Raw genomic sequence first — 20,452 nt, forward strand, 5'->3', positions numbered from 1 at the left:
GTCTACTCATGCTGCTGCCACATCACCACTCTATTTTCTCCTCATGCTGCTGCCACATCACCACTCTATGGTCTCCTCATGCTGCTGCCACATTACCCCTCTGTGGTCTCCTCATGCTGCTGCCACCTCACCACTATGTCACTGGGCCACTCTGTGGTCTCCTCATGCTGCTTCCACCTCACCACTCTGTGGTCTCCTGATGCTGCTGCCACCTCACCACTATGTCACTGGGCCACTCTGTGGTCTCCTCATGCTGCTGCCACATCACCACTCTGTAGTCTCCTCATGCTGCTGCCACCTCACCACTACAGTATGTCACTGTGCCACTCTATTCCTCATGCTGCTGCCACCTCACCACTATGTCACTGTGCCACTCTGTGCTCTCCTCATGTTGCTGCCACCTCAACACTCTGTGGTTTCCTCATGCTGCAGCCTCCTCACTACTATGTCACTGTGCCACTCTGTAGTATCTTCATGCTCCTGCAACTTCACCACTATGTCACTGGGCCACTCTGTGATCTCCTTATGCTGCTGCCAGCTCACCATGTTATCACTGGGCCACCCTGTGGTCTCCTCATGCTGCTGCCACATCACCACTTTGTAGTCTCCTCATGCTGCTTTTACCTTACCACTCTGTCATTGGGCCACTCTGTGGACTTCTTATGATGTCCCCACCCTCCCCACTCCATGACTGGGCAACTATTTTGCCTTTTTGGCCTGCTTAACATCATCATTTATTTGACCCTTCTTCTGATCTGTCAGAAGGAAGGAAAATGAGATGCACGAGATAAGCTGAACAGATCCTGTCTATGTAGCAGCTGTAAGGCCTGTATGACATGGTCCCTATTTTGCATCAGAATTGGCTTATTATGTGGTAGCCAAAAGTAGGAGTGGGTACAAAACACAGAAGACATGCAAATATTCCATTCATGTGTCATCTCTGTTTTGCATCCACTACTGTTTTTTTTTTTGGGCTTAAGCAATACTGATGGATTACTTTGCGTTTTTGAGGGACCGCGCGTTCCCTATCCAGAAGGTTGCACCTCTTCAATCTCGGAGCATCCAAGGGTTAAAGACACAAGGAAATAAATCAGGTCCCACTGTTACCAGACTATAGGCTCCTGTGGGATATCAGAAGGTATACATATAGTGAAGCACTGCAGGTCACCAGAAATCTCTTGTGTGGTTGTACTCACAAGCACAGCTTAACATATAGGCACATCATATAACTTCACAGCTTTCCTTATATCCAAGCGTCTTTACCACCACTAAAACATAGGATCACTCCAATAGTGAAGCACCGCTAACAAGATCGCTGTATAAAAGTTTTAATATACTGTACTATTTCGCGTGGAGCAAAACCCGGGTCAGGCAGTTTTACAAAGACAGCCTTGACTTGTTTTATCTCATTTATCTCATGTTTGTGAGTATATTAAAACTTTTATACAGCGATCTTGTTAGCGGTGCTTCACTATTGGAGTGATCCTATGTTTTAGTGGTGGTGAAGACGCTTGGATATAAGGAGAGCTATGGAGTTATATGATGTGCCTATATGTTAAGCTGCGCTTGTGAGTACAACCACACAAGAGATTTCTGGTGACCTGCAGTGCTTCACTATATGTATACCTTCTGATATCCCACAGGAGCCTATAGTCTGGTAACAGTGGGACCTGATTTATTTGCTTGTGTCTTTAACCCTTGGATGCTCCGAGATTGAAGAGGTGCAACCTTCTAGATAGGGAACGTGCGGTCCCTCAAAAACGCATGGTCTGAACTGTGATTTGTACCCATTTGGGAATCGCTGTGACATAATTTTGTCATACGTATTGGGACTCTTTCTTTCTTCACTGATGGATTACTGACAAAATGCTGGCCGAGTTAAGGGGGATGTTCAACAGACAGGATCCGTTTTTTCGGGGTTATTGCTCTGACGGATCAGAGGAAGGGCAAAATAATCAGTGACGCCAACACAAACTTACTGGTGACACCATCTCCACTCTGTCAGGGGGGCTCTACTTATATAAGCGATTAATAGAACAGGTTCTATAGAAATCTATGTGGAATAGGCTGACGACAGTGTAAAAGGAGTGCCTTCTTTCATGCTATAGTAGGATCTTGGGCCTCTGTACGGTTCTTTATACCTGACGCTAACATTTGCCTGTAAGGCTGAGTTCACACTTGAGTTATTTGGTCAGTTTTGGCCCGATAACTGCCCAAATAAGCTCTAAGAGCGATGCCTGTCATCTGTGTGTCATACTGACTCACTGTATTGTTTCACTACCACAGCAGACTCTCCATGCACGTTTCTGCTATGCACACTGTTCTACATCACTATACAGGCTCTCTGCAGCCGGGAAATAGTTGCTTTTTAACCCAATTCACCACAAATAAATTCGATTGAATCAAATCTTTTTGGAAAATTTGGCGAACCGACCAACTCCAATTTCTGAGAAATTCGCTTATCTCTAGTCACAGTATGAAATTCATTACTGGGCAGAAGATCTAAAACTATGCTTCAAAAATTATGCCCCCACACACACTCTACCCGGAATACCCCCAAAATAGCACAAACCTTTATGCTGATAAATATGTACCCCCTTCAATACCTGAAGTTCCACCTAATAGCTGTTGATTGAAAGTCATTTATTAAAGGGGCTGTCTCACTTCAGTAAGTTGCATTTATCATGTAAAGAAAGTTAATACAAGCCACTTACTAATGTTTTGTTATTATCCATATTGCTTCCTTTGCTGGCTAGATTCATTTTTCCATCACATTGTACATTACTCGTTTCCATGGTTTCAGACCACACTGCCATACATCAGTGGTGGTCCTGCTTGCACACTATAGGAAAAAGCGTCAGCCTCTCTGGTGGCCGGGACCATGGGAGCGCACATAGGCTGTTGCGTTTTCCTTTATTGCGCAAGCATGACCACCACTGATGAATTGCAGGGTGGTCTGTAACCATGGAAACGAGCAGTGTATAATGTGATGGCAAAATGATTCCTGCCAGCAAAGGAAGCAATATGGATAATAGTACATTAGTAAGTGGCTTGTATTAACTTTCTCTTCATGATAAATATGATAATTGCTCTTAATTTGATTTTCCTTTAGCCTCCACAACAGCACCACCTGGAGGATAACCCGCCTTCTCAGGGACAGGAAATAACTGTGAGATCAGCATATAAAAATCCTCCTTCCTCTTACCTTCACCAGTTAATAACCTAGGACTCAGAAGTAGCTTTCACAATTTAATAAGGTTCAACAAATATAACAAAAATATAACTTGATCCAGTTACATAAATAACAGAACATTTTCTTGTATAAAGAGCACTGGGTGGGAATTTCCCATGCCGTTGTGGAGGCTAAAGAAAAATCAAATTACCACTAAGAGTAATAATCATCTTTTCCCCACACCTCCACTACGGCACCACCTGGAGGAATAACAGAGTAACAATTTGGGGGGGACGTCTGCAGACAGAACCTTACTACCGAAATATAAGTCCTTGCTAGCCAAGACATCCAACTTATAGTGCTTAAAAAAAGTACCAGGGTTTGACCAGGTGGCAGCCCGACAAATTTCCTCAAGAGAAGCAGAGGCGCCCTGAGCCCAAGAAGCTGCCAATGCTCTGGTGGAATGAGTCTTCAGCATAGTAATAGGAGAAAATCTTTTTCATAAGAAAGAATAATACAGGACTTAATCCACCGACGCCTTACTGGCTGCCTTCCCCCGATTAAGTCCAAGATACTGAATCAACAGTTGGTTTGACTTCCTCAGGCTCTTCGTAGATTCTAGGTACTTAAGCACACATCTCCTGACGTCTAGGTTGTGAAATAACTTCTTCTTTTCCAAAACCGCCTGGGAACAAAAGGAAGGGAGAGAGATTTCCTGTTGACAGTGGAATCTAGACACAATTTTAGGGAGGAACTCAGGGTCCTAAAATTTGTTAGGTAGGTAAGGTGGCATGATAGAAAAGGCCTGAATCTCCCCTAACCTCTTAGCCGTTGTAATGGCTAACAAAAAAAGTCTTTAGTGTCAACATTCTCAAGGGTATATCACTGATAGGCTCAAAGGGGGGATGCATCAAAACAGTAAGGACCAGATTCAAGTCCCAAGGAGGAACAGAAGAACTAAGCTTTAAGCGTATTCTACCTGCTCCTTTAAAAAATATTCTAACAAGATCCAGGTCTGCAAATTTTGTCCCCATGAACGCACTCAGTGCTGCAACCTGAACCCTTAAAGTACTCACTGTCAGACCTTTGTCAAGGCCTGCTTGCAGGAAGTCTAGGATCAGTCCAATGTTTGGATCCATAGAGTGATCCCAGGTGTCTTTCCCAAACCGCAAGAAAGCTTACCAGGATCTCAGGTAAATTTTTGATGTTACTGGTTTCCTGCTCTGCATAGGAGTGGAGATTACCGCTTCGCAAAGGCCCTTATTCCTCAGGATGGTTCTTTCAACCTCCACGAAGTTAGACGGAGTTGAGGAATACTGTGATGAATTACCGGACCCTGGGAGAAGAGAGCTGATTAGTAATCTTCTCCTGCTATATTTTTTGGCGCCGGGAACCAAGCCTTCCTGGGCCAAAATGGTGTTATTAAAATAACCTGAGCTTTTTCCTTTATAACCTTTGTTAACACCCTGGGAATTAGAGGAAACGGGGGGAAGGCGTAGAGGAGCCCCCTGGGCCAAGGCGTCGACAGAGCATCCACCTTCAGAGACCAATCCTGGAAGGACAGAGAGTAGAACTTCTTCACTTTTCTGTTCTTCCTTGAGGCAAACAAATCGATAATTGGAGGTCCCCATTTTGCACATATCTGATTGAATACCAGTTGGTTTAGACCCATTCTTCTTCTTTTAACCGTTGTCTGCTCAAGAAGTTTGCCACCAGATTTTCCTGACAGAGACAGCAGGTTTGCTTCGGCCCAGACAAAGATCTTCCTTGCTATCAGAGAGAGGGATTGGCTTCTCGTCCCCCCTTGTTTGTTTAGATAAGCTACCGTGGTGGTGTTGTCTGAAAGAATTCTTACATGTTTCAACCGAACCCAGTGATCAAAGGCTTTTAGGGCCTGCCAAACCGCACTTAGTTCTCGCATATTTGAGGATGCTCATTCCAGATCTGCTTGCCATAGGCCTTGCTTCATGGTAGTCTCTATGTGTGCCCCCCAACCCTGCTTGCTCGCATCGGTTGTAATCACCACCTGATTCGTTTGTCCCTGAGATAGATTTTTCATGACAAGGAGGTCTTCACCTGTGCCGGTATTTTTACTCTCTTGTTTGAAGAGGTTTGCTTCTTGTCCCAAGTTTTCAACAGGAAGGCCTAACGAACCCTCGAGTGGGCTTGTGACCACTTCACTGATGGAATGGTGGAGGTCTTGAGACCTAGCACTGTCATTATTTCCCTGAAGAGGATACCTTTAGTCGTTGAAATTTTTAAATCTTTTGGATTAAATGTTCCCGTTTCTGATCTCAGAGAAAAGAGGACATCTGCGTGGAGTCTAGCAGTACACCCAGGAATATTCTTTTCTGTGTGGGACGAAGACAAGATTTCTCCAAGTTTATAATCCAGCCTAGATCTGAAAGAGTGTATGATACTGTTTGAAGATGAGCCTGCAGGCAACCCTCTGTTGGTGCTGCAATTAGGAAGTCGTCCAAGTACCGTATCAGTAAAATTCCTGCCAGATGAAAAAATATTGCTACCTCCACCATAATCTTCGTAAAGATTCTTGGTGCAGAACATAGGCCGAACGGCAGAGCTTGAAATTGGAAATGCTGTAATCTTCCCTGGAACCATACTGCCATTCTCAAATATTTGTGATAGTCCCTGTGAATTGGATTGTAGAAATAGTCATCTGAGAAGTCTATTGTGATCATAAAGCACTATTTTGCTAGAAGATTGATTACAGACTTTACTGATTCCGTCTTGAATCTCTTGTACCTGTTCAGATTCTTCAGGTTTATTATCGCTGGGAAGGAACTGTTTGGTTTCCTGACTAGGAAGATTGAGCAGTAAAATCCATTCCCCTGTTCCTCTAATTGGACCTGTATTATGGCCTTTTTCTTTAAAAGCAAAGCAATCTCTTGGTCCATAGCTTCCTGATCTTCTCCATTAAATTTAGAATTTTCCAGATATCTGTCTGGAGGGATCTGCAGGTATTCCAAATGGTAACCCGATGGTCGAGAGCACCCAAGGAGAGGAATGAATTCCTTTCCAGGCTGAATAAAAGTGTTCTAGCCTTCCCCCCACCGGACTTCTGGCATCATTGGGAGGAAGGATGTGTGGTTTTATCAGGGTTAAACAAGAAGCCTTTATTTTTTTCTTTAGATGACTGCCAGGAAGTACTGGGTTCTTTTTTCTTCTGGTCAAACCTAGTATGTCTTTGGGGCCAAAAGGAGCGTCTTTGGTGGAAAAATTTTGACTCTGTAGGAACGCCTTTTTTTCTGTCAGAGGCTTTCTCCAGGATGTCGTCTAATGCACTGCCAAACACACGATCGCCTTTGCATGGTAGGGAACATAGTCTATTTTTAGACGCAGTGTCTCCCGACCAGGACCTCAACCAAATTGCTCTGTGGAAGGCACTGGATAGAGCTGCCGTCCTTGCTGATAGCTTCACAATATCAGATGAGGCATCGGCCAAGAAGTTAGAGACTTGCTTAAGCATAGGGATGGAAGCTAGGATGTCCTCCCTGGGAGTGCCCAACTTGATGTGTTCTTCTAGCTGCCCCAACCATAAAGACAGAGTCCTAGCTGTTTAGATGGCTGATATTCCCGGTCTCAACATGTCCGTTGACGACTCCCAGGTTCTTTTAAGGAGAGACTCAAATTTTTTATCCATAGGGTCATTAAGTAGCCCTAGATCTTCAAACGGTAGAGAGGTTTTCTTGGAAATTCTCGCTACCAGGGCATCGACCTTAGGAACTTTGTCCCAAGAAGCAGAATCTTCCTCAGCAAATAGGTATTTCCTTTTAAACATTCTAGATGCTGATTGCCTCTTCTCAGGCTCTCTCCACTCATTAAGTATAAGAGTCTTAATGTTATTGTGAACAGGAAAAACACATTTCCCCCACAAACATTTGGTCCTGGACCGAAAGAGGTTCTCTGGGCTCTTCCAAATTTATTGTAGCTCTGATAGTTTTTAAGAATGCTTCACTCTCAATAGAACAGAGCTGACGACCCGGAGCATTCTCTGAGACATTAGCGCTTGCATCAGAAGACACTTCCCCTTCATCCAAGTCAGAAGCCTGCTCCTCCAGAAGTGGAGGCTCTAGGAGGGTTGGCCGAAAGTTGTGCATCAACCGCCGCTTCGACTTCCTCTTTAATCATGGCCCTTAAGCTTTCTATCAGGGAAGGAGTTTCTTCAGAGACTACCCTATTAGTATATCTTGGGCACAGAGATTTTTTTGAAGAAGCCGAGACTAGCTTTTTACATATCGCACACTTCTTCTTTTGGGACGATTCCCCTTTAATGCTTTCTCTCACCTAGGAGACACAAGCATAGCGAGAAGATTAGCTCAGTAAAAATGTTACTCTAATAGAGAACTGACACACAGAGGAAGAACTCATTCCTTGTGCACAGAAGGGAGGATTAGTGAGTATAAAAAATATCATCCTCAGGGAGGAGGCTTACCGGGCTGGAGGGCCTGGAGGCATCTGTGGATTTGTGGGTGGTATCACTCTCCCCCTGTAGAGACATGCTGTCAGCAGTGAGTCACCTGTGTTCACCATAGAAGGGAGAACATTCCACTTCCTGGTTGGCGCGATGACGTCAGCGTGCCCAACGCCTGCGTCATGATGCCGATGCCCGCGTCATGATGTCACCGCGCTGCTGTCTAAGCATACGGGAGCGTTCCCTGGCCCATAGGAATGCTCCCTTGCTTGTGCCTCCATGGTTCCTTCCTAGGAACGCGAAAAAGAATCCCGGGATTGCCTGCACACGCCGGACTTACACCGAGAGGAGGGAGTAGCGATGCGCCATGCTCCGCAACCCCTCCTCCTACAGCGGCCCTCCGGACTAACCAGGCTAACCAACCTAAAGGCCCTGCGCTCCATGCTGATGCCACGATCTTTCCTTCAGAGGGACAGGAAACAACTGGAGAAGGTAAGAGGGAGGAGGCCTTTTATTGGCTGATCTCACAGTAGTTTCCTGTCCCGGAGAAGGCGGGTTATCCTCCAGGTGGTGCCATTGTGGAGGCGTGGGGAAAATGCTACTTACTGAAGTGAGACAACCCCTTTAACTGCCCCTGGTCACCCCTCTTCCCACTAGTCCAGAGTTCCTATTTATAATAAGTACTATTCACTCCCATCCCCTAATGTGTGCTGGTTCCATCCCTCACCTCTACAGAAAGCACCAGCTGGGAAGTGCCCATTAACATCTGCCATCTACGGCATTCCCAGCACCTCGGATACAGTATCCACTCGGTGCTACAATAAAATCACAGAGCACTATGACTATTACTTTACTTTTTTTGTAAATCATATCCGAACCTCTTGTTTTCCTTTATGAATTGTGATGTTTCTATGTACATTAAACATTGATATGACTATCATCACTATAGCCATGGTTTTTAATCTCAGTAGGTCATATCCAAGTTTATAGCTCTCTTTCTAGGTCATATCCTTTGGATTAAACAGTTACAAGCAATATCTCTAGTAAAGTTGCTTATCTATTTTCTATAAAAAAAAACCTCACAATACAGATCTCCATTTATCCTATTTTGTGACATTATACATTTAAGAAGGAAGAAAAGTTTAGTCAACCACTTGTGAAATTGTTATATATATAAGCTCAACTTTTTGAAATGTATCTTTGTACTTCAACATTTAACATTCTTCCATATCATAATTATATTTTGACAAGTATTAGATAAGAACAGGCAAAATTAATTTTGTTTTATAAGTCAAATTAAATCACATCAAGGGTTTATCTTGTTTGAGATTTTCCTTTTGATAGCTGCGAGTAGGTCACGGTGCTCTCCGGAGTGTTGCGACCTCTTCAAACAGCTAATCGGCGGGGTGCAGGGAGTTGGACCCCCATTGATCTGATATTGATAACCTGAGGACAGGTCATCAATATTAAATACCTGGACAACCCCTTTAAGTGTGTGTGTTGGAGAGAGAAGGTGTACCACTTTCACAAGTAGCAAGAATTGATAATGTTATAATTCTGAATAATAAGGATACAGATGTACCCATACTTTCCAATTTATCAGGATACAATTTCACACCATCCATCCATATGGTAAAGTATATAACATGAAGCCTACAGATGACATCCACTGGAGGCATCCATCACAGCAATCCACAATATGTGGGGAAAAAAACATACTGTTTTGGCAGTCACAAGGTTTGAGCACCTGGATTTGGATTTGGGAATTTTCTGTCATTCCTCTCTGCAGATCCTCTTAAGCTCTGTCAGGTTGAATGGGTACTGTCGGTGTACAATCATTTGTAGGTCTCTCCAAAGATGTTCAATTGGGTTCATGTCAGGCTCTGGCTGGGCCACTCAAGGGCATGCACAGAGTTGCCCTTAAGACACACCTGTGTTGTCTTGAGTGCTTTGGGTGATTGTCTTTTTGGAATGTGAACCTTCAGTCAAGTGTGAGGTACAGAGCACTCTGGATCAGGTTTACATTAACAGTATCTCTGTACATTGCTCCATTCAGCTTTCGTTCAACTCTGACCAGATTCCCTGTCACTGAAAACTACCCCCACAGCTTGATGCTCTTACAGCCATGCTTCACTGTAGGGATGGCATTGGACAGGTGATGAGCAGTGCCTGGTTTCCTCCAGATATGAGACTTAAAATTGAGGCCAAAAAGTTAGACCAGAGAATCTTGTAGGTGTTTTTTTTTTTTGCGTACTCCATGTGTATTTTACTAAGGAGAGGCTTATTTCTGGCTACTCTGCTATAAAGCCCAGATAGGTAGAGTGCTGCAGTGACAGTTAACCTTCTGGAAGCCAAAGTGACCATTGGATTCTTGATCACCTCTCTTACCAAAGTCCTACACCCCCTGAATACTTACTTTGGTGGGATTGATAGCTCTAGAAAGAGTCCTGGTTGTGCCAAACTCCTTTCATTTAAGAATTTTGAGGGTACTGTGCTGTTGGGAACATTCAGTGCAGCATTCATTTTCTTGTACCCTTCTCCGAATCCTGTCTCTTAGCTCTATGAGCGGTTATTTGCTACTTATGACTTGGTTTTTGCTCTGATACACATTGTCCGCTGTGAGACCTTACATATATAGGTGTGTATTTCCAACTCATGCCCAGTCAACTGAATTTACCAGAGGTACGAGGTAGACTCGAGTCAAGGTCTAGAAACATCTCAAAGATGATAAAGAGAAATAGGAGTGTGCCATAGCAAAGTATATGACTGCTTATGCTCATTTGAATTTTTAGTTTTTTTTTTATAATACATTTGCAAAAATTTCCCAAATTTTTTTTTCACTTTGTCATTATGGGGTAGTAAGTGCAGATGGATGAAGGAAAATGTATTTATTTTTATTTTAGTAATATAGTAACATAGTATATAAGTTGATCCAGAGGAAGGCAAAAAAAACAAAAAACTGTGAGGTACCAGCCAATTTTCCCCACTTAAGGGGGAAAAAATTCCTTCCTGACTCCAATCAGGCAATCAGAATAACTCCCTGGATCAACGACCCCTCTCTAGTAGCTATAGCCTGTAATAATAGTATAAGGCCACAACATATTAAAATGGGAAAAAAGTGAAAGGGGCTGGATACTTTCTGAATACATTGTATCTCATGCACATACACATTTAATTTAGCCAAATTTGAATGTGTTGTCAGTGGGGAGAGAGGAGAAAGGTGCTGCCACACTAAAGCTTTTCTGGGAGAAATAATGGATAAGGAGAAAAAAATTCAGTTTGCCCTATCTATCATCTGTCAGATGAGAAGCAGGAGCTCTCCATACGCATAGATTTATGGCTGACGCTGCCATTCATGGCAGGTTCAGCTGATGGTATACTAGTAAGTTTTGTTCTATTATCACTATCCTAACAGGTTAAGACCTTATATTTGAAGGCCAAATAAGGTCATGAATCAGAGATACTTTCATAGTGGTGTACGTAATTAATGTTCACTGATACTTACGCTATGCTAAACAGCGACATAATACTATGAGTTCTGTCACCATACTGAAACTTACCAACTTTTACATATTCACTAGTTATTAACAAACCTTTATATGATTAACAAAAAAAAAGTACTTTAAAGCTGTGAAAACACTGTTCCACCTTTCTGAAGAGGTCACTATAATAAATATAATAAATAGAGAAATCCAGATTTCCAATTATTAAGACAATTTTCTCCTTCCATTTCCTAGCACTCATCTTTATACATATCTGTAATGCATAAAACATGTAATTAAAAAGCTGTTTGCCATTATGTATTTCTTAAAATTGCCAGAAAAGCTTTCCATTTGATGGGTTAATAACTCCAGATATTAGTAGTCATACGACGACGTCAGTTGTGCAAGTTTTTTCTTTTTTTTACTTTTCAGTTGATCAAGATAAGATTGTGGAATTAGCAAGGATGGGAGAGCAGACACAGAACTGAGTCTATAGATTCAAAGGTATAGCGGGAAATTAGGAAACTACAGCAAATAATCAATAGTTATGATGGCTTTGGCCAAGATTTGCCAACTTGATTGTCTGTAACCATGACACACATCCATGAGCAGGGAAAATTTTCCCTCATTGTTATAAAAGTGACAGCTGATGTTTTTCTATATTCCGCCTAGCCCCTGACCAAGTTATAATGGATCCTGGTTGAAAATAACTGACCTAAGCCATAGGGAGAAATGAAAGAGTTTCTAAAAGTGACAATCCCATCTGGGTAACCCTGTCTTAGATTAAAGCCACCCTGGGGATCAACTTTCCCTGAACGTAGAAATCCTAGGTGGTCATCCATTTCCTCTGCAAAAGCTACTGTACATGACACTCATGGAAATGAACAAAGGATTAGGTTGAATATGCCTTACTACAGTATAGGAGAAAACCCATTTAAGGTTTCTCAGTGCTATATTAAACCTCGAAATAACACATAACAATATGCTGACACATATGGGCAAACACAGCCCTACTGCACTGACAAGCTCAGGTACATTATTCTTTATTTCAAATTGTATATTGTACTATAACACATAGATAAGGAGGAGAGAAGAAAACTAGGATATAGGCATAAAGGTTTTACAGCTTAATGTAGTTATGCATAGTCAGCAATGATAAATGATGTATTGCTAGCACACCTAAAATGACTTTGTTGTGTGCTATATGTATTTTTCAGACACTGGAGAATTAAACATCTAATATTACCTACAGCAAAATAAAAGGCAATTTAAATAAATTAATAATTGTCTTCATGGCACAGCTGCAAGAATAGCAGAGGGCATCCTCTGGAGAGAATGTGAGGAACAGATAACAGGCAAACAAAGCAGAGCACAAAATAAATATCTTACCCTGGCACTGGAATCCTTGTTTTCCGATTCCCCTGTGGTGATAAAAGAACAAATAGGATTTATTATATGAATATGGAATGTGAATATTATAGAAAATGCCATCATCAAAGTTCTACTGGAAGTGACACGTGCCTTCCTCTATTCTACATCATTTATGGTAGATGGTAGACTCAAGGAAAAGGGTGTATTCCAGCATCCAATTTCCAGAAAAGTGCAGTCTTTATTTCATCCAGTAAAAACAATCCAAACCGAAAAGGATAGAGTATACAGTCTACACGTTTCGGATGTGTAGCTCGCCCAAACTTGTAGTTTCTCAACGGAAATACGTAGGTTGTGTACTGTATCCGTTTTTGTTTAGATTGTTTTTACTGGATGAAATAAAAACTGCACTTTTCTGGAAAAGGAGCACTAAGCAGCAGTGTGTGCAGTGGCCACATATGTTTCTAAGGCTACTTTCACACTAGCATTTTTTGCGGATCCATCATGGATCTGCAAAAATGCTTCCTTTACAATAATACAACCGCATGCATCCGTCATGAACGGATCCGGTTGTATTATGTCTTATATAGCCAAGACAGATCCGTCATGAACTCCATTGAAAGTCAATGGGGGACGGATCCGTTTTCTATTTTCTATTCATTAGGGCAAAACTAATCCGTTTTGGACCGCTTCTGAGAGCCCATGACTGATCTCACAAACGGAAAGCCAAAACGGGCTAGTGTGAAAGTAGCCTAAGTGGTGCTATTATGGCTGTGACGCGCACGCCAGATGCCGGTATATTTAAGGGTGTAGCATCCACCCACAAGGCAGGCCGGAATCAAGGACACAGCCAATCATGGGGAGGGCCCACTAGTTGCTCCAACCCTCGTGTTGGATGTGAGCATAACATAGAAGAACCGGCCAATGTATAAGCTGTCACAACAGAAAGTAAGTGGGAAGCGCAAGTAGCTCATAAATATAGATATGAAAGGGGAAGTGGGAAGGGTAAAAGGCAAAGGAAAAGAAACACACAGCAACAATATAATTAAAGGGGTTGTCTTATCATGGACAATGGGGGAATAGCCCTAGGATATGCCCTGGGACCCGCACCTATATCGAGGCGGGAGCCCCGCAAGTGAAGGAGGGCGCACTGCGCATGCACAGCCGCCCTCCATTCATTTTCTATGGGGCCGGCAAAAATAACGGAGCGCGGGCTCAGCTATTTCTGTTGGCCACATAGAAATGAATGGGAGCTGGAGCCGCGCATGCCTGGTACGCTCCCATTCACTTCTATGGGGAGCCAGCTTGGTGGTGGCCAGACCGGAGTCCTCAAGCCACCACCTTGCGGGGCTCCATTCTCAATATAGGTGTGGGTCCCAGCGGTGGGACCAACACCTATAAGACAATGAGGGCATATCCTTGCGATATGCCTCCATTGTCCATGATGAGACAACCCCTTTAATAAAGTGTAACTATCCAGGAATAAATACATGTATAGCAAGTGCCCCAATCCTGAAAAGCAGTATAGTAGGGCCTATCAGACATACTGTAAGTATGGCAATTAACAAAACTGTAATAATAGGGCACAAAGGGTTGTAGCTAAGCGGGCACAACATGGCCCACGGTAACTACCATGTAACCCACAATCAAATAATAGAAGTACCAACTATGAACAAAATGAAAAAAAAAAATGATAAGTAACAGAAAATAATGGGAGACCCCCATATAAAATGGCAAAAGTGCAGCATGCTCTAAATAAGGCACGTGTAGCATATTTGATCATTGAGGCCATACGGTTGTACCGCGTAAAGTCTGAAAATCCACTGGGCTTCTTTTTGGAGTACAAGCCTGGGGCACTGGGGGGAAGCTGATGGCACTGGTGGCAGCTGATGGCACTGAGGGGGAAGCTGATGGCACTAGGGGGGCAGCTGATGACACTAGGGGGGCAGCTGATGGCACCTGTAAACAGCTGATGACACTGAGGGGGCAGCTGATGGCTCTAGCGGGGGTAGCTGATGGCACTAGGGTGGAAGCTTATGGCACTGGGGGGAAGCTGATGGCACTGGGGGGGAAGCTGATCGCACTGGGGGGGTGATGAGTTTTTATAAAGAAAAACATTATTTTAATTTGTTTCTTGTTATTAGAGTACTGCATTAATCGTTGGCTTAATCAATAGAATACTCGATTACAAAAATAGTCGATAGCTGCAGATGGGGGTCTGAATCTCGGCACCCCGCCAATGAGCTGTCTGAAGAGGCGGCAGTGCTCCGGTGAGTATCGCTGGTTCCTTGCAGCTTGCCAAGCACAGTTCTGTCAACTGTTTAGTGGGTGTGCTTTGTATTGCAGATCAGCGCCATTCACAGAACACCACAGTCTCTTTGAATAGCTGATTGGCAGGGGTTCCGGAAGTCAGACCCAAGTGAATCAGATATTGATGACCTATCCTGGATTTAGGTCATCAATATGCAAATCTCAGACAACCCCTTTAATTTTAAATAGGACAATATGCATGCAGGCCAAAAAAGAAACTTGGAGGGTCATTTATTAAGACTAGAGTTTTACAAGCCGCTCTTAATAAAGCTCCCTGCGCAGGCGATGGATTTGCTGGCCTCTTCATAACTTCAGCACATTCCATGTAAGACAGCTTCCTTGCTGGCTTACAGTTAGACTATTTTGTTTCTACGCTTAAAGCAGCTGCGGCCGTGCAGGAACAAGGAGCGGCGCAGGGAGTGGGAAGCCAGGTAAGTAGAATCAGTATGAGGGGCCTGGGCGTATGGGGGCCATTTCCAGCCTCGGATAACCTCTTTAACTATAGAATTACTAAGTACACCCCTTGTCAAACCATACATTTATTATGACCATTTTTTCCCAGTGCTGAAATCTTCCTGACACTAAATTGAAAATGAAATACAATAATAGTAGCCATGGGTCATATAATACCTTAGTGCCAATATATGAGGTTGGTGTCTCAAATTTCAAATTTGAATCAATTTGTGAGCATAACCAAATACCAAACTCATTTGATAGTGATTTATCAAAGGCTTTAAAGGGGTTTTCAATTACATATCCTAAGGATAGTCCCGGAAACCCCCTTTAGGGTAGTTGCCCAGATAGATTTTCTATCCACCGCAGGCACAGATGTCACCCTTTGAAATACTTAGGCCTCTTTCACACGGGCGTTGCGGGAAAATGTGCGGGTGCGTTGCGGGAACACCCGCGATTTTTCCGCGCGAGTGCAAAACATTGTAATGCGTTTTGCACTCGCGTGAGAAAAATCACGCATGTTTGGTACCCAAACCCGAACTTCTTCACAGAAGTTCAGGTTTGGGTTAGGTGTTGTGTAGATGTTATTATTTTCCCTTATAACATGGTTATAAGGGAAAATAATGGCATTCTGAATACAGAATGCTTAGTCGGTGATCAATTGAGGGTTAAAAAAATATAAAAAATTAACTCACCTTCTCCTCTGGTTCGCGTAGTTCCCGGTCTCTTCTTTACTTCTTTAATGATGAGCTGTGGGCTAAAGGACCTTTGGTGACGTCAGATCACATGCTCCAATCACATGGTCCATCACCGTGGTGATGGACCATGTGATTGGAGCATGTGATCTGACGTCACCACAGGTCCTAGCCGGTAGTTCATCTTTTAAGAAGTAAATAAGAGACCGGGAACTACGCGAACAAGAGGAGAAGGTGAGTTTATTTTTAATTTTTTTTTTTAACCCTCAGTTGATCACCTACTAAGCATTCTGTATTCAGAATGCTATTATTTCCCCTTATAACCATGTTATAAGGGAAAATAATACAGTGAATAGACTGTCACCTAGCAACCATGCGTGAAAATCGCACCGCATCCGCACTTGCTTGCGGATGCTTGCGATTTTCACGCAACCCCATTCACTTCTATGGGGCCTGCATTGCGTGAAAAATGCAGAATATAGAGCATGCTGCGATTTTCAAGCAACGCACAAGTGATGCGTGAAAATCACCGCTCATGTGAACAGCCCCACAGAAATGAATGGGTCGGTATTCAGTGCGGGTGCAATGCGTTCAACTCACGCATGGCATCCTCGCGGAATACTCGCCCGTGTGAAAGGGGCCTTAGAGTAAATTTTGTGGAAAGTTTCCAGCAATATCTATCGCCAATCCACAAAGGAATTTCTGCTACAGAAACGCAGCATGTCCGCATTGGAAATTCTGCTGTAGAAAATCCACTATGTGTGGCCATACCGAATCCATGACAAAATGGAAAAATGCCAATGCAAATAAAGCATAAATCTACTTATAATCAAACTTTTTATCTTGAATACCTAAATTGTTTTGAATGCAGAAAAGCAGCTTTACATTACAGAGTATAGAATTACATTGCTAATTATCTATTCATATTTGGAATGTACTGTTCCTGTGACATAAAGACCTTCATAATGAAAGTGATGGAAACAGTGAGTTTAATTCCCAGCAAGATGAGTGGAATAAATATGGATAATATTTATTTTATTATGGTTTACATTTCATTAAATGTTGTATTAAAGGAAAGTCTATTAGATCTTTGGTAATGAGTTTAAAGAATCTTTGACCTTTGAAATTTAACAGAGGATTTGTCTTCTTTCAAAATAAATGTGATTCAACTCTAGAAGAATTTCTGAGTTACTGTTAAATACATGTAGAATTTCTCTTTAGTTGTAAGTAAAATGTGAATGTGCCACTTCACATTTGGACTTAAAGGGGTTGTCCAAGATTTGGTGTTGATGGTCTATCCTTAGGATAGGTCATCAACATCTAGTCGGTGGGGGGTGAGTGCTGCGGCTTCTTCCTAGGCCTGTGATGGCTAACCTTCTGCACTCCAGCTGTGATAAAACTACAACTCCCAATATGCATACTTGCTTGGCTGTTCTCAAAACTCCATAGAAATAAATGGAGCATGATGGGAGTCATAGTTTCACCACAGCTGGAGTACCGAAGGTTAGCCATCACTGTCCTAGACCAATAATGTCACGTTAATTAGTCACATGGCCTAGGCGCGGCTTAGTCCCATTTACAGGGAGCCTATCACATTGAACATGGTGTCTGAGCTGCAGGCAGCATATTATAGAGCAGGAGGAGCTGAGCAGATAGATATGTAGTTTTATGGGAAAATAGTATAACTTGTTTATCATTTACTTATATTTCTGCTCGTTCTGGTCTTTGAAGTCAAGGAGACGGTCCTATCAGTGATTGACAGCCTTCCCTCTATGACTGTACAGTCGTGGCCAAAAGTTTTGAGAATGACGAAAATATTAGTTTTCACAAAGTTTGCTGCTAAACTGCTTTTAGATCTTTGTTTCAGTTGTTTTTGTGATGTAGTGAAATATAATTACACGCACTTCATACGTTTCAAAGGCTTTTATCGACAATTACATGACATTTATGCAAAGAGTCAGTATTTGCAGTGTTGGCCCTTCTTTTTCAGGACCTCTGCAATTCGACTGGGCATGCTCTCAACCCATTCTTTCATAATCACTTCTTGGAGTTTGTTAGAATTAGTGGGTTTTTGTTTGTCCACCCACCTCTTGAGGATTGACCACAAGTTCTCAATGGGATTAAGATCTGGGGAGTTTCCAGGCCATGGACCCAAAATGTCAATGTTTTGGTCCCCGAGCCACTTAGTTATCACTTTTGCCTTATGGCACGGTGCTCCATCGTGCTGGAAAATGCATTGTTCTTCACCAAACTGTTGTTGGATTGTTGGAAGAAGTTGCTGTTGGAGGGTGTTTTGGTACCATTCTTTATTCATGGCTGTGTTTTTGGGCAAAATTGTGAGTGAGCCCACTCCCTTGGATGAGAAGCAACCCCACACATGAATGGTCTCAGGATGCTTTACTGTTGGCATGACACAGGACTGATAGTAGCACTCACCTTTTCTTCTCCAGACAAGCCTTTTTCCAGATGCCCCAAACAATCGGAAAGAGGCTTCATCAGAGAATATGACTTTGCCCCAGTCCTCAGCAGTCCATTCACCATACTTTCTGCAGAAGATCAATCTGTCCCTGATTTTTTTTCGGAGAGAAGTGGCTTCTTTGTTGCCCTTCTTGACACCAGGCCATCTTCCAAAAGTCTTCGCCTCACTGTGCGTGCAGATGCGCTCACACCTGCCTGCTGCCATTCCTGAGCAAGCTCTGCACTGGTGGCACTCCGATCCCACAGTTGAATCCTCTTTAGGAGACGATCCTGGCGCTTGCTGGACTTTCTTAAACGCCCTGAAGCCTTCTTAACAAGAATTGAACCTCTTTCCTTGAAGTTCTTGATGATCCTATAAATTGTTGATTGAGGTGCAATCTTAGTAGCCACAATATCCTTGCCTGTGAAGCCATTTTTATGCAACGCAATGATGGCTGCACGCGTTTCTTTGCAGGTCACCATGGTTAACAATGCAAGAACAATGATTTCAAGCATCTCCATCCTTTTAACATGTCAAGTCTGCCATTTTAACCCAATCAGCCTGACATAATGATCTCCAGCCTTGTGCTCGTCAACATTCTCACCTGAGTTAACAAGACGATTATGGAAATGATCTCAGCAGGTCCTTTAATGACAGCAATGAAATGCAGTGGAAAGGTATTTTTGGGATTAAGTTAATTTTTTTATGGCAAAGAAGGACTATGCAATTCATCTGATCACTCTTCATAACATTCTGGAGTATATGCAAATTGCTATTATAAAAACTTAAGCAGCTACTTTTCCAATTTCAAATATTTATGTAATTCTCAAAACTTTTGGCCACGACTGTACATACAGAGATAGCTGTCAATCACTGATAGGACCCTCTCCTTAACTTCAAAAACCAGAACGAGCAGGAATATAAATGTATAAAATATAAGTTATACTGAATATAATATGATATATACACTCACCTAAAGAATTATTAGGAACACCTGTTCTATTTCTCATTAATGCAATTATCTACTCAACCAATCACATGGCAGTTTGCTTCAATGCATTTAGGGATGTGGTCCTGGTCAAGACAATCTCCTGAACTCCAAACTGAATGTCAGAATGGGAAAGAAAGGTGATTTAAGCAATTTTGAGCGTGGCATGGTTGTTGGTGCCAGACGGGCCGGTCTGAGTGTTTCACAATCTGCTCAGTTACTGGGATTTTCACGCACAACCATTTCTAGGGTTTACAAAGAATGGTGTGAAAAGGGAAAAACATCCAGTATGCGGCAGTCCCGTGGGCAAAAATGCCTTGTGGATGCTAGAGGTCAGAGGAGAATGGGCCGACTGATTCAAGCTGATAGAAGAGCAACGTTGACTGAAATAACCACTCGTTACAACCGAGGTATGCAGTAAAGCATTTGTGAAGCCACAACACGCACAACCTTGAGGCGGATGGGCTACAACAGCAGAAGACCCCACCGGGTACCACTCATCTCCACTACAAATAGGAAAAAGAGGCTACAATTTGCACGAGCTCACCAAAATTGGACTGTTGAAGACTGGAAAAATGTTGCCTGGTCTGATGATTCTCGATTTCTGTTGAGACATTCAAATGGTAGAATCCGAATTTGGCGTAAACAGAATGAGAACATGTATCCATCCTCTGATGGCTACTTCCAGCAGGATAATGCACCATGTCACAAAGCTCGAATAATTTCAAATTGGTTTCTTGAACATGACAATGAGTTCACTGTACTAAAAGGGCCCCCACAGTCACCAGATCTCAACCCAATAGAGCATCTTTGGGATACGGTGGAACGGGAGCTTTGTGCCCTGGATGTGCATGCCTCAAATCTCCAACTGCAAGATGCTATCCTATCAATATGGGCCAACATTTCTAAAGAATGCTATCAGCACCTTGTTGAATCAATGCCACGTAGAATTAAGGCAGTTCTGAAGGCAAAAGGGGGTCCAACACCATATTAGTATGGTGTTCCTAATAATTCTTTAGGTGAGTGTGTATATATATATATATATATATATATATATAGAATAAAGAAAGACACTGCAGCACATCCGTTTGGTG

General features: G+C 42.7%; 1 protein-coding gene across 1 annotated transcript in view; it reads right to left on the minus strand.

Moving 5' to 3' along the window:
- Nucleotides 1–20,452, minus strand: part of PRKCG (protein kinase C gamma) — a 634,337-nt gene that overhangs the window by 575,731 nt on the left and 38,154 nt on the right. The window contains 1 exon segment of the mRNA XM_040434717.1: nucleotides 12,476–12,507. Coding sequence (XP_040290651.1) covers nucleotides 12,476–12,507 — 32 coding nt within the window.

Source organism: Bufo bufo, chromosome 1 (genome assembly GCF_905171765.1).
Source record: "Bufo bufo chromosome 1, aBufBuf1.1, whole genome shotgun sequence".
Classification (NCBI taxonomy): Eukaryota; Metazoa; Chordata; class Amphibia; order Anura; family Bufonidae; genus Bufo; species Bufo bufo.